General features: G+C 40.3%; 1 protein-coding gene across 1 annotated transcript in view; it reads right to left on the bottom strand.

Annotated features, from left to right (window-relative positions):
* LOC121379460 overlaps positions 1-15,590 on the bottom strand; it is a 48,735-nt gene that overhangs the window by 15,179 nt on the left and 17,966 nt on the right. Inside the window, exons 5-16 of the mRNA XM_041508102.1 lie at positions 15,176-15,297; positions 14,126-14,323; positions 13,068-13,196; positions 10,694-10,831; positions 9,239-9,341; positions 7,779-7,972; positions 6,475-6,531; positions 5,771-6,142; positions 4,454-4,943; positions 3,372-3,514; positions 2,664-2,897; positions 1,065-1,232 (exon numbers count right to left, since the gene is read on the bottom strand). Coding sequence (XP_041364036.1) covers positions 1,065-1,232; positions 2,664-2,897; positions 3,372-3,514; positions 4,454-4,943; positions 5,771-6,142; positions 6,475-6,531; positions 7,779-7,972; positions 9,239-9,341; positions 10,694-10,831; positions 13,068-13,196; positions 14,126-14,323; positions 15,176-15,297 — 2,348 coding nt within the window. The remainder of the gene's footprint in view (positions 1-1,064; positions 1,233-2,663; positions 2,898-3,371; positions 3,515-4,453; positions 4,944-5,770; positions 6,143-6,474; positions 6,532-7,778; positions 7,973-9,238; positions 9,342-10,693; positions 10,832-13,067; positions 13,197-14,125; positions 14,324-15,175; positions 15,298-15,590) is intronic.

Below are 15,590 nucleotides of genomic sequence, written 5' to 3'. Positions count from 1 at the left end.
GATTGTTCGGTTACGTGAACATAGTTCTTGTACCCAGTGAGTTAGGCCTACCTAATCATCAAAGACTTGAACTACGGTTATGTGCTACAGTGGTGGTTCAAATATAGTTAAAAACATAAACTGATTTTCACTTTCATTACTGATATATGGTACTTAATTTTCGAATGTAATTGTTCACCACGTAACCGATTGGCGGTTCTCGTTATTTTAAAGTTGCGTAACCGACACACGAACAGAAGTAAGGTATCTTGAAGGACGATTGGGGTCAGAAGTGAAATTTTAAAGTTGTCGGGTTTTTTTTTTTTTATCAGTAAATCGCAAATTTAAACAATAAAAATGACTAAAAACAAATCAATAACAACTGTATGATCAACAGAATGAAAAAAGATTGACAGAAATAATGTTTCACAGTGATTAATCGACCTTCCTGGAAATTGTCAAAATCGAGAATGACACCCCACGCACGTGTACAGGGCAACTGCGTGATGCATGTGTAAACTATGTAATGTGTTTTGGTGTGTCGATGAACAGACCTGAGCTGTGGTCAAAACGTATGTTCGGTCTAATAGTTGATATTCACATTAATATTTCAGGTTCCCCTACTGTTTTTGAACAGTATATATATATATATATATATATATATATAGAGAGAGAGAGAGAGAGAGAGAGAGAGAGAGAGAGAGAGAGAGAGAGAGAGAGAGAGAGAGAGAGAGAGAGAGAGAGAGAGAGAGAGAGAGAGAGAGAGAGAGAGAGAGAGAGAGAGAGAGAGAGAGAGAGAGAGAGAGAGAGAGAGAGAGAGAGAGAGAGAGAGAGAGAGAGAGAGAGAGGAGGTGGTGGGCAAGGATACATATGGTTCTTATAAATGGTTATATTGCATGGCAGTACATACCATAGCATTTGTTGAAGGAATCAAAAGCAATGATTTTGTAACTGGAGAGACGCCTACATTACTTGGCCCTAGTTCTTTCTTTTCACTGCCCACATACTAGGCATTAGGCTAGGTATGAACCTGCAGAGCAGAATGTTCACAGAACGAGGCTTCCTATTAGAAACAATCTCAGTACCCGTTTTCCATCTGTGAGTTGCCGGACACCCGTGTCTCCAAAATCTCCGGACAGCACAAAACTGATGTTAGACCGTGTGCCAGAGTTCTTACGAAGACCAGTGTAGATCGATATCAGGTAGAAATACTTGTCCATCACTAGATTGTCCTTCAGGTACCCAATCTTCCACTGAAATTAAAAACAACAACATTCATGTCGCAAGATTGTCTTTCAGGTAACCAACTTTACGCTGAAATAATAATAATAATAATAATAATATAAAAACATTTCTTCACAAGATGTCTTCAGGTATGGCATCTTTGACTAAAAGTTTTTAAAAATATATTCGGACAGCACAAATTTGTTCTTCAGGTACCAAACCTTTTGTCTGAAACTGAAAAAAAAGGAGTTCATCACAAGGTTATTTTAAAGGTATCCCATCTTCCACTAAAATTGAAAAACAAGTTCAGTTCATCACCCGAAGGTCTTAAGTAATGCTTTTTAAAACAAAATCATCTCGACCACCAGTGCCAAGTTCACAATTCGAGTGACAAATTGATACGTTTCCATTTTTCTCAAGCACAACATTTCATCATTACAGAAATGGAAATGTAGTACAGACTGAACGGTACAGATATATAACAGTCATGGCGATATGAAGTAACATTTTACTTGAAGGTCTGTAGCTATTTGTCTAGGCATTTTTATGGTGCCTTTCTTGCACACGCACTCAATGGAGCATAACATAACAAAAACAACTGATCATACAGATAGTTATAAGGCGCACTGTCGTTTAGCCCAGTGCAAGCAATATTAAAAAAACCTAAAGTATTCAGTAAAGGATCTGTCTCCCAAAAAGCTCCATATCCCTGTCCCGTAAACAATTGATGACAGGATCCGAGATTACAGAGCCGTAGCTAGGATTTTGTGTGTGTGTGGTGGTGGTGGTGGTGGTGGTGGTGGTGGTGATGGTGGTGGGGGGGTTGTAGGGCGCAGATGAATTCTTAGAACGAACGAGGATGAAGGACGCATAATACTAGGAGGTCCGCGAGCATGTCCCCCCCCCCCCCCCCATACACACCGGAAATATTAGAATCTAGAGGCTCTGAAATACAATTTTGCATCCATTTCAGGGAGATTACATACTTAAATATCAATACCTAGTAAACAAAATATTTTTCTCTCTCTGCTGCCTTGGTTTATGTACACACGTTTATATGCATCACCTAGTAGCCCAGTGGTAAGGCGCTCGCTCGATGCGCCGTCATTGTGGGATCGATCCCCGTCGGTGGATCTATTTGGCTATTTCTCATTCCAGCCAGTGCACCACGACTGGTATATCAAAGGCCGTGGTATGTAGTACCCTGTATATGGATGGTGCATATAAAAGATCCCTTGCTGCTAATGAATTGGCGACAGCGGGTTTCCTATCTCAATATCTTTGTGGTCCTTAACCATATGTCTGACGTCATATAACCGTAAATAAAATGTATTGAGTGCGTCATTTAAATAAAACATGTCTTTCTTTCTGTTTTTTAGTTATAAGGCTCATGCCCAAGTAAAGTAAAGGCTTTGTCAAGAATTGTTCAAATGCGTTTACACTGAATATGCTGTTCTTACCCTCTCTTTATCCTTCTTATCCTGTTTTCTTGCCCACAGCACCCACAACACATACACAGCACCCACGGCGATAAGAAGGCCGTACACTGCCGCATTGGAGATGTCAAACTTTGTAAACACCAGGTTGAAGTCGATGGCATTAGGCGGGACATAAAAAGAAGTGGCAAACGAGTTGCCCGGTGCATTTGGTCCACAGATGCAAAATGTCTCGGCTATTGTTGTGAATTTCGATACCTGCAATAAGTAAAAATTACAGTCAAGCTTAGCCTGAAATTATACTTTAAAAATGGACTTAATAATTAGCAGCACTACCTTGGAACGCTCTCCTGTAAGCAGCTAACACATGACACTTAACCAAGGGAGGTGTGCAGGGTCTAATGAGCCTCTTCGGCGAGAGACATTGTATATGGGTTTGGGTTTTTTGTTGTGTTTTGGACAAAATGCATCTACCTGTTTAGCACTTAAATTATGATATAATGAGAAATTATCGAATACTAACGTCCTACTATGTCTTGTTACTGCTTGAAAAGATCAGTGTCTATTCACTAAAGCACTTCATGATTTATTTTGGTATTCAGTTTTATAAAATATCACCAAACGAAGTCACTAGGGAAAAAAAGATGTGATGGCAGGGGAAGAGGGGTATCTGGGAAAGTCATAGTCTCCATGGCTCGCCCTTTGGCATTCCGGTGACATTTTTAAAATTACCGTACAAAATTCTTTGTCCCATTTCTGCTTCTTCTCATCCCAGACACGACATCCTTCTGTGTGCAGCGTCATTTCGTACTCAACGACGTTAGAGTCGCCAACTCCATTTTGTGTCATATTGGCCAATTTATCATCAACGCTTCCTGTTAACAAAGGCAGAGAAATACGAAATATATCTTATGACAGAACCTGGAAAAACAACTTCAGTGCAAAAACTCTGACATCTAATCAAGGGCACTAGCTGAATGGGGTCCTCTGATGATTTAGAGGATTGGGACATATCCTGCAAAAACATAATAATTGTAGAAGAAGTCCTAGGAATGAACAAGAATGGAGAACAGTCAAGACATCATCCTAAAATATCTGACAGTGAAAACACAGCACCACACAGTAGATCCATGTCTGCATCGACGACTCAACCGGAAACGCAATAAAGAACTGGTAGTGGCATCAATATACTGTATTCTGATGGGCGAGTAGCTTCCTGAGCACTCCCAGCACGACAACGGTCTACAAACTTCAGAACAGAAACTAGCGCCTTCCTTGAAGCCATTATTAATGAAAATGAAGAATCGACTTCCCTGTCACATTGAGTTGTTGACAGACTGTAAACTCCTTGCTGTTTTATCGATAGTAGTAGTCTATAGGGTGGCAATGAATTTTCTCAAATTTTTTCCCATTGACCAAAATGTGTGATTGACCATATATTAGACACCAACTAGGCGTAGTTTCAAATATGCTTAGGTAAATATGCAAGCATTCCTTCCCTTTTGCTTCACGTTAAAACTCAATTTTACAATTAAAAATAAGAGAATAGATACAATAGCAAATCTACAGCACACAAACATATACTGGTATCTCTCCAGCTCTCCAAAGGTAGGGCATTTCTTCACTATTTAGTGATTCAATGTATAAAAATGGTACAAAACTCTCAGTTTGTATCAATAACGTTGATGGACAAAACGGTTTATTATTAAAATTGCAATAAACTTCGTATTTTGCATAACTTGTGTCCTAAGCAATGTTAAGATGGGATAGCACAAATTTCAGCTTTAAAATTAATAAAAATTGAAGATACTTACGTCGACGTCGCTGTTTTACATCAGAATGCGTTGTTTGGTCACTGGACATTTGAATGCCAAGATAGTTGAGCCCCGCCTGGAGGGTTTTCGGTGGTATGAACACCCTGAAACCTGGTTTGCCGTCCACATCTTCAGCTTCAGCGGTCGCTTTTGTGTCAAACTTCTTCAGAGTGGGCGGACGTTTCGCGCGGAGGAAGCACGTGACGTTCACTGTCGTCTGCTTCATGCGGATGAAGATGGACGTGACGTCGTGCTGATTTCTAAGTCTGAAGTGGTGGTACAGAAACCCAGAGGGTCCGGTCACGCCGTCCCGAGTGTTGTACGTCTCCAAGGAAGTCGTAGATTTGGCGATACGCATCTTCAAGGCGAAGTCGATGGGTATGGGGTTATCGCCTGCGTCTTTGAGTGTCAGTTTCAGAACTGGAGAGGTAACGTCGTGGGTTTCTGCGTCCGTTCCATAGATGTAAGGATTCTTCTTAAATTCAATAGCCTGGAAGTGAAGATATCACTATGGAGTCATAACTAGCCTCCATTCCGAGAAAATATGACAAAACTCCATTTAGTTTAGAAGTACCGGTTTGGTCCGTATATTACTGTGCCCTGATTCCCAGGTGTTTGTTTTCAGTAATCTGCTGGTAAATATTACTTTATTCAAAACAAAGAACTGCCGAAAGGGGTTTGGTTTGTAGTCAAAACAGGGTTACACCCTTACATATGCTCGGAGCTGTTATTAATTAAATATTCATTACTTTTGCAAGATTCGTTTTGAAGAATGAGACAAGAAACATATTACCGCCATAGATGTTACATCTTCCGATAAGGAATAAGGGAACTTTTATACCAAATGACTAATGACCACTGTTTACGAAAATGAGATGAGTCCAGCATTACACATTTTGTTTACTTAATTTTTAGGAAGGAGAGAGGGCAATAATTAGGGTACATATAATAGAAGTGATGCAGAGCTATTTAATTTTAATATAAAATTAGTATTGCCTATTTTCCAGATTTTATAAACGTTAAATCTTAGGTGTTTCCTTCTTCTGACCAAGACTTTACAGGTGCGGATCCAGATTTACAGGAGCGGATTGTTTTAGGGAGTAACTAAAAGAAAAAGGGCACCTGAACAAACTCGTGAAAATGGCAATCAAGAAAACAAAGGCACTTAAACATATTTATAAGGGACGTTTACCTTGATATCCTAATGGATCAGCGTCTGCTTTGGATGTACTGATAGCCAGTTCTCATTCTCAGTTATCAATATATACATTTATCCTACAGACAGGAGGGTCTAAAATTCATATCCAATAGTTCTACCTGTAACTTAACATACTGTATCTTCTTTTTCTTCTTCTCAGTTGTCTTCTCCACACCAACAGCATCATCATCATCAGTCTTGTGTTCATCACTGACTACATCACTCTCTCCCTCTGATTCGTTTGTATCGCTGAAGTCATTATCTCGTAAAGTACCGGTGTCTACGAATATTGCCTCGTGGACGTGCATCGTGAAGTAGGGAGACACGAGGATGGGAAACTCTAAACCCATCTCCATGTCCTTCTTCTCGGTAATCATTGTGATTTCCCCACGCTCGATCACCAGCGGTCCTTCACCTTTCACCTGGAGGCTGCTCATCGTGTCAAGGACGTTCGGCAGCGCCTGCTCGATGTTCCTCATTATATCCTTGGACTGTCAAATAATAAGAAATTTAAATGTTTTATTCAAAAATAAACCCAGTATTGCTCTGTCATTAGGAGTGCAGCTATTGCCTTATTTCTCTGTTGGAAGAGGAAGGCTACGGTTGTACTTAGGCGAATCGGACCTCAACGTTTAAGGGGAGCTATTACTCTCGCTCCGCATCGTTCGCCTGAGACTAGTTCAAGGAGGGCAACATGTAGCTCCACTAAACGTGTGAATTCATCTCAATTTGATTTTCACGGCAAGGTCAGGATGTAAATAAATAAAATCAGGGCACACTATTAAAACAAGATATTCTGCAACCATATAAAAACAGCACTCACAAATTTTAAAAACATTTTTGGAGGGAGATAGGGAGCTGTTTTAGGAGAGGTTTGGGCCTACAAATATACACAAAAACAGTTATATATTAAAATGGTACTTTTTTGTACGCCCCCCCCCCACCCTAACTATTTGAACTCATAATGGTACTCTAATATTATTTGATAACCCACAGTCCATCTTCAGGTTGGCGACTTACTACTAAACAAAATCAGGCTCCACGTTGGAATAACCGTGTTAATCTGAGGTTAGCTTGAGTACATTAATATCACTAATTAGAAGAATGACCTTGTTAATCTGTTGGAGCCTCTTGACGAGGTTAGCCTGGGTATATTAGTATCACTAGTTAGAATGACTTTGTTAATATGCTGGAATCTCTTGACGAGGTTAGTTTAAGTACATCAATATGTCCAGTTAGAAGAATGACCTTGTTAATCATTTGGAATCTCTTGAAGAGGTTAGCTTGAGTACATTAGTATTACTAGTTAGAAGAATGACCTTGCTAATCTGTTGGACGTCTTGATGAGGTTAACTTAGTATATTATTATTACTAATTAGAAAAATGATCTTGTTAGTCACTGGAAATCTCTGGACGAGGTTAGTTTAGTATATTAGTATTACTAGTTAGAAGAATGATCGTGTTAATCTGTTGGAACCTCTTGACGAGGTTATCCTTAAGTATATTAGTATTACTAATTAAGGAATGACCTTGTTAATCTGCTGCAACATAATGACTAGGTTAGTTGAGTATATTAGTATTACTAATTAGAAGAATTACCTTATTAATCTGTTGAAACCTTTTGACGAGGCTGTCCTTAAGTGTATTAGTATCACTACTTGACGAGGTTAGTTGGAGTATATTAGTATCGCTAGTAAGAAGAATGACCTTGTTAATTTGCTGGAATCTCTTGACGAGGTTAGCTGAGTATATTAGTATCACTAGAAAGACGAATGACCTTGTTAATTTGCTGGAATCTCTTGACGAGGTTAGTTGAGTATATTAGTATCGCTAGTAAGAAGAATGGCCTTGTTAATTTGCTGGAATCTCCTGACGAGGTTAGTTGAGTATATTACTATCACTAGAAAGACGAATGACCTTGTTAATTTGCACGAATCTCTTGACGAGGTTAGTTGAGTATAGTAGCATCGCAAGTAAGAAGAATGGCCTTGTTAATTTGCTGGAATCTCTTGACGAGGTTAGTTGAGTATATTACTATCACTAGAAAGACGAATGACCTTGTTAATTTGCTGGAATCTCTTGACGAGGTTAGTTGAGTATATTAGTATCACTAGAAAGACGAATGACCTTGTTAATTTGCTGGAATCTCTTGACGAGGTTAGCTTGTGCTGTTTTCTTGATGAGGAACATGTTCTCCTCCTTGTGAGTGTCGGACGTCCCATCGGGTTCGGGAACTATGTCCTCGTGCACGTCTGACGGGAGAGACTTGTTCGGATCTGGTAATGCCTTCTTCAGAATCTTGTTAATGAAACTCACTGTGCCTATGATCAAAATACGAAACATACCATTAACGTGCCAAAGCAGGCATGGGGATATATTCCGCTGTACGTTAGACTATAGAGGTACTCTAGAATGTTTATTATAATTCTAGAACTAACCTTCACTCTACCTCTAACCCTAATCAAAATGAAAACATATCATTAGCATACCCAAGCAGGCATGTGGATATGTTCCGCTGTACGTTATGTATCCAAGAATATAGAGTGTTTATTTCAAGTCTAAAACTATCCTTAACTCTTAATTCTGACTCTGATGTGAAAATTTGTAAAATAACAGAGACCCAGGTTTTCGGCTTGAGTGAAATTCGTCGCTTAAATGTACTGCACATCAATTACTATTACAATTTTACTGTTACGTTATATCCAAGAATATGTCAAAACCCACCCTTAACTCTAACTCTAACCCCGATGTTAAAATACAACATTAATTTGGACCCAGTTTTTCGGCTTCAGTCAAATTATTGCAGTTGAAATTATAAAATAATGGAATAAATACTTTGTACCCGAATGATATCATCCTTTTCCATATCATATATACAGTTGCCTACATTGTTTGTTCTCGCATTAGCCGCCATTAAAGTTTCAAAACTTAGACACGTTCCATTCGGGGGGCGGGGGGGGGGGGGGGGGGGGGGGGGGGGGGGGGGGGGGGGGGGGGGGGGGGGGGGGGGGGCGGGGGGGGGGGGGGGGGTCTGGGGGGGGGGGGGGGCGGTGGGGGCCCGCGGGGCGCGGGGGGGGGGGGGGGGGGGGGGGGGGGGGGGGGGGGGGGGGAATTCCTGGAACGGACGAGCATGGGAGGCGCAAAAGAATAGGGGTTCCGGTGGCATGCCCCCAAGGAAATATTAAAATCTAGAGGCACTGAAATACCATTTTGCAGCCATTTCAGGGAGGTTACATACTTGCCCCACCTCCCATAAGCCCGCTAGCTACGGCCCTGTATTCTATACATTTTGTTAACTTGTTTTCTTTTTTTTTAAAGAAACGTTCTTTTATTTATATTGGAGAAAAAAAAAGTTATGCAAAATGGAATGGGTTTAAAAGTTCACAATATGTTGGCATTTTAGCGTTATTCATTACAAAGCTGTATACCAAATCATCCTTTAAATGGATTATGAAAGGTAAATGTTTTTAGTTTTAATGACAAAGACACACGTGTTTGCAATATACGTCACGTAACAGAAGCGTGCCAAATATTGCACACATCCACCAGACCCACATTGTTAGTGTTTGTACAGTTTGTTTCCATACCTTTTATTGCTGTTACTATTTTTTCTTTCATCGGATATGGCTTTTTCCGCGACAGTTTATTCAGCACCTTTGATGCACGGTTCACAACCGTACTACTGATTTGCTAAAAATAAACAACAAAAAACCCCCACATAAAAAATAAAAACTGTTTTACCTAAACAACATTGAAATAAATGCATGGCAAGGGCAAATATCAGTAGCGACTGTTTACTGCCAGTGGCATCGCTTTAATTAATAATTCTGATATTCTTGCGTTAATTATGCAAATATTACATTTGTAATTGACCTGTTTGCAACTATTTATCACAAATACTTATATGGGTATGGGAACTCTTTTTACCTGCTCATATCCAAAACCAGGTTCAGGCACGCCCATCTCGTATCCGATCTCTGACTTCGCCAGAGACCGGCCCCGGGACGGGGGGGGGGGGGGGGGGGGAGGGGTAAAGGTGTTTAAGTGATGAATTTAGAATAAGCAGTACCGGTAAGTGCTTTAATTAAATAAGCCAAGTCCATAAAAATAATTGTAGGTTACATTTACATTTGGACAAATACTTATAAACCAATTTCCTACAAAACTTGTCATTTAAGGAAAGCTATCGTTCTCGCTCCCGTCAATCCCCTGAGACTAGTTTAAAAAGAGTAATGTAAAGGCCCCCCTGCCATATGAATGTATATGATATTTTAAATGGCTCCTTATAATATATGTCGGGGAGCAATTAATCACTTAACTCAGAAAGGTTTTACAGTGAGATCTGACAATCCACTTTTAGGTTGCATTGTACCAAAGAAGAACAAGCTAAAGTTTCCTTTGTTTAACGACACGTACATGTAGTCAACAGAGGAAACCCGCTACATATTTCCTAATGCAACAACGGATCTTTTATATGCACTTTTCCACAGACAGGAAAGCACATACCACGGCCTTTGACCAGTTGTGGTGCACTGGTTGGAACGAGAAAAAAACAATCAGCTGAATGGATCCATCGCGGTGGTTCGATCCTGCGACACATGCACCTCAAGCGACCATTCAACTGACTGAGCTAAATCCCGCCCCACCAAAGGAGAAAGTTCCGTGTCAAAGTTCGAGGTGCACTCATATTTACGGAGTTAAAACAGCTGCGGCTCTGATTGGTAGTGAACCCCTGTTTTTCTGTGCAGGTAGATTAAATGTGAGGTGCCACACTTTGTATTGGTGCCCTGCCGCTGCCCGTGCTTATAATATAAGTTATATCAGGTGGGGTTTTTTTTTAGTAAGCGATAACATTATCGGCAATAGGAATTGGAACCTTTAAAGAAAACGCACGGGCGTAGAAAAGTGTGTGTGTTGGGGAGGGAGGTAAGGGGCATATGTATAAAACATCGCTGCTGCTACAAAGTGGGGGAGCACATGCCCTCCTTGCCCCCCCCCCCCCCCCCAGCTTCCTAGGCCAGTGAAAGACGCGTGCTACTAACCGCGGACACGAGCGTTGTTTTGGTCGTCTGCTGCAGGATGACGGCCATTCCCTCGCTGAGCGTGGACAGCTGGTCCTCGTCGAACTGGTCGATCTCCGTGAGGCGGGACGACACGATACTCGTCATCTCCTCAGTCTTCTACAAAGTTAAACTTTGGTTTAGTTAACGACACCACTAGAGCACATCATAAGCGTACGAGACAGGCGGCAAAGTGTAGGGTGGGGCAACTGCCCCCCCCCCCCCCCCCCCCCCCCCCCCCCTCCTAGTGCTGGAACAAAACATCAAATTCGGGCAAAAATTATACAGATATTCGGGGAAAAATATGCTCAAATGAGAAGATCTTTTTACCATATATTTCCATCATTCTACCCTCAATATTAGTTATAATCCATGTACAGATACGTAGTGGTTCGTTTGCGACCCTATGTAGCTGTTTCGTAGTACTGCTAATATGAATAAATGTAGTTATCCAGATTCGGGCATTTTTGTTTAATTCGGGCAAAAGGCAGCCTGCCCCCTTCCCCCATTACAAAGATGGGAACCCGTACGCCTATGGAGTACATTGATTTATTCATCATCGGCTATTGGATGTATAGCCCGAGTACTTTGACGGTAAGAGAGCTTGGCGGACATTTGGACTCCCTTACTGACTGGATGTCAAATATTTGGTAATTTATTACATATAGTCTTAGAGAGGAAACCTACTGCATGTTTCCATTAGTAGCAATGGACCTTTTATATGCGCCATCCCACAAACAGAATAGCACATACCACTTCCTTTGATATACCAGTCGTAATGCACTGGCTGGTACGAGAAATAGCCCCATATTAAGACGACCAGAAACACATTGAATATACAGACATTGATATTCTAAATAAGAAAATGTATTTAATATGTAAGTTTAATCGTAGAAATATTTTATTAGTCGGAAACAACTTACAATGCAGCAAACTCAGGAATGTCCCTTTAAAGATAAAGAACGAAAGTCACTATATGTTTCTATCAGCAGCCATCTACTCCATTTTCTACAAAGGTAAAGCTGGTTTTGTTTAACGACACAACTAGAGCACATTGATTTATTAATCATCGTCTATTGGTCGTTAACCATTTGGTAATTCTGACACTTGATCTGACCCACAACATTTTTCCATTTCATTTATATCGATAATAATACATGAGTGGCCGTTAGATACCATTTATCTCACAACGAATTGTTTTAAAATATATCTAACGAGCGAAAGCGAGTTTGATAAGTTTTTAAACAACGAGTTATGAGATAAATGGTATCTGAAGGACACGAATATATCATTCTGTTTCTTACATATTATCAAAAACCAGGTTTTTAAGCAAATTTTAACATCTTTTTCGACTAAACGTCATTTACAGCCGTTGCACTTGTAGCTAACTTACGCGCAACGGACCCATGATTGTCACAGTGTAATTGATTTCATCGTGTAGTTTTTCATTGGGTGTATGGCAGTGGTGACCTGGTCATCATCTAGGAGCAGCCAGTCGATGAAATTGTTAACATACGTACATGTGTAAACAACTCGTGTGTTATCAAACATAATTCACGGTGTTCTCACCAACGGGTGTGTAACAAACGAATTTTCATGTTTTTATCTAATTTAGGTTCAAGAACGCTATCCACATCAGCTATCTGGGCTGTCTGTCCTAGAGCCAATTTCACAAAACATCGTAAATTTACGTTTGTGACTAGCAGTTAAGTCGGTAATACGTTTACATTTATTTGGAATCTATTTCACGTAGAAAATGACATCATTACGGAAGATGGAGCATTTTAGTGACAAAAGAAAACGAAATATGTGTATTTGAAACTATATTTGGTTTATTGTTAATAGTAGATTTACGTTTACGTGCAAAACTAGGCTTAAGATATTTTGTGAAATTGGGCCCAAGACAGCAGGTTAGTGGTTAGTGAAATAAAACTTGGTATAGTGGGTACACCTAATGAGTCATTAAACTCGCTTTGGGTGGGAGCCGGTACCTGGAGGCGAACCCAGTACCTACCAGTCGATGGTTTAACCACTACTCCTCCGAAGCCGGTATTATTTCATTAGCAGCAAGTGATATTTTATATGCACTGTCCCACTGGCAGGACAACACATATCGAACTTTTTAAGTATACAATTTTGTTTAAAGTAAAAATCCATATTGCATATCTATACAGGTTAGGACGACCAGAAATGCGTTTAATATACCTATATTTATATTCTAAGCAAGATAATGTAAGAAACATGTAAATTTTAATAATTAAAAAGAACGTCGTGTTGTTGAAAGCATGTTACCATGACTACAGAATATAATATTCCTTATAATGAAAGCAAGTTGTGTTTCAAAGTTAATGCTAACCGTTGCTATCATTGTCGTCACTTTACCATCTCTGGGAGTCTGGTAATCTTTCCACAGTTTTATCCACTGTGTCGACGTCGTATACGTTTTCAGTTTCGTAGAAACCAGAGTGGTTTCGTTAGGAACTTTCTGTTCAAATGAAACACGTGGTTAATGCATACATATGACTAAAACAAATTATCGTGACACACATACATATATGCAGTATCCCACAGACATGAGAGTACATACCATGGCCTTTATTACACCAATTACACCAGTGAGCGAGAGAGAGAGAGAGAGAGAGAGAGAGAGAGAGAGAGAGAGAGAGAGAGAGAGAGAGAGAGAGAGAGACAGACAGACAGACAGACAGAGAGAGAGACAGAGAGAGAGACTTATTTTATTGATACTGTTGTCCAGATTTCAGAAGGGTTATGGTTAACATTTAGATACTATTTTATCAAATGATGATTTTCAGAATGTTTACGAAAATAAATATTAATTGCTTGTCTCTCCACAGACAAATATTGAGAGAGAGAGAGAGAGAGAGAGAGAGAGAGAGAGAGAGAGAGAGAGAGAGAGAGAGAGAGAGAGAGAGAGAGAGAGAGACCATATGCCTTCAAAGTAGATTCGACGTATAGGGTGTGTACCACCAACACAAATCACATAAATAATAACAGCATATGTGGCTAAAACTGTTACACATAGCTTCAATCAACATATACACCATGGATATTAATACTGCCATCCGTCATACTTAAAGTTAACCAGAAGAAAATTAGTGTTAAGCTGCTCTCTTCAGACAGACTATCCTAGTTCCAAACAAAAATTGCTATCCTATTTTTTACCCCCCCCCCCCCCCCCCCACCCATCCCACCCCCCCCCCCCCCCCCCCCCCCCCCCCACGTTTCAAGGAATTTACCGGCCAGATGAAACAACATTTTAGGACAACAAACCCTGCCACACGTATCACCAATGCCAGGACTGGTAGCGATAACTGTGAAATGAAAAACTGGATGTACTTCGATCTTTGACCTAACGAGATACTATTGGCTGCACTTATCGTCATGACAACGTACCACGTCGTTTAGGACGGACGCCAGTGACGTAAAGACGTTCATGTTCTTCAGCAGATTAGTGGAAGCCATGGCCTCAGCCATGGTTTGGTTTGCGGCATCAATGATCTTCTTCACAGAGGCAAACGTAATGGCTTCCTCTTCCGGATCATATTCGTAGTCCTCTTCTGTCTTATTCAAATGCTCGATTGGGGATAATACCTTAAAGATTAATAAAGGAAGACCTATAGTCCGTCCCACAGGGAAACACATTTTTTCATACAATGGAATTTACTACAAGTTATTCTCAACCGATTGTTTTGTAAATTGCGCACACAAATTGTATATTTGTGTTATTTCGAAAACACCTTTACATTTCTTGTTACATGAAACCAAACCTTAAATTATTTACAAAAGCCATTTTTGTAGGAGAATGAGGACTATAGATACGTATTGGTCGAAGATCGTCTTTTATTCAGGGCAGTAACGAATCCATCCCTCAGCCGAACCTCGAAGTGCCCTGAAAATCCAATATTACTTTTAGTAAATGTATAATATTTGTTTTTACTTTTTTAATCTGGAAGATTCTGTATCTTGGTCGGCTTGTTATTTCCAGGTGACATTGTCTCCTGGTAATACACTGTAGGTTATATGGAATACTGTAGACATGTACCCCTTTAAAGTCGCTCCTCCAGATATGTAAGAGCCGGAGGGGGTGGGGTGGGGGTGTCCTGTGTGTGTGTGTGCCGGAGGGGTGCGGGGGGGGGGGGGGTGCTCTCCAACTCGATGACGAAAATGTAAGTAATTTTTGTCCTACTTTGATTTAAAAAAACCAAATACCGTCTTGCTCCACCACTAGAGATCGTCCAATAGAGATTATGCCCACTACACTACATCGTCCCTACTGGCCTGCCCTCCACAGAACCTCTCGTGCATAAGGCGCATACCTGGTTTTCATAAAGGGTAAATCTGTGCACTAACTTATTTAGCCCCGTGTAAAACCTGGCTAATTCCTGCCAGTGAGCAAGAAAATATTAATTTGTTATGAAAAATTAAACTACATGTACTACTCACCGTCACATTCATAGAGTAATCAGTGTAGTCATTGAGTATATCCAGTATACGAACTATTAACTGGTACGTCGACGTCAGTTTAGGTTGGATCGGCAGTAACAGACGTGGAGAGGTACTTTCCACTGCACAAAGTATTAAACGAAATTAAATAAATTAGAATAAAATAATTAAGTAAAATGAAAAAATTACTAAGCAAATACAGGAATAACATCCCCAACCACCTAAAAAAAGAAAGCCCAACCAAGTACAAACCAGTACAACAAAACAACAACCCCAAACAAAGCGACAACAAAAATAACCCCAACCTCCCCAAACCCCTCAAAACCCAACACCCCCCCCCCCCCCCCCACAAATAAATAATAAAAAACAAAGAAAAGACAACAACAAATAAACAAAGAAACAAAACCAATTCCCC

Source organism: Gigantopelta aegis, chromosome 8, assembly GCF_016097555.1.
Source record: "Gigantopelta aegis isolate Gae_Host chromosome 8, Gae_host_genome, whole genome shotgun sequence".
Classification (NCBI taxonomy): Eukaryota; Metazoa; Mollusca; class Gastropoda; order Neomphalida; family Peltospiridae; genus Gigantopelta; species Gigantopelta aegis.
Note: the sequence above shows the minus strand (reverse complement) of the source record. Positions and strands in the feature narration are given on the sequence as shown.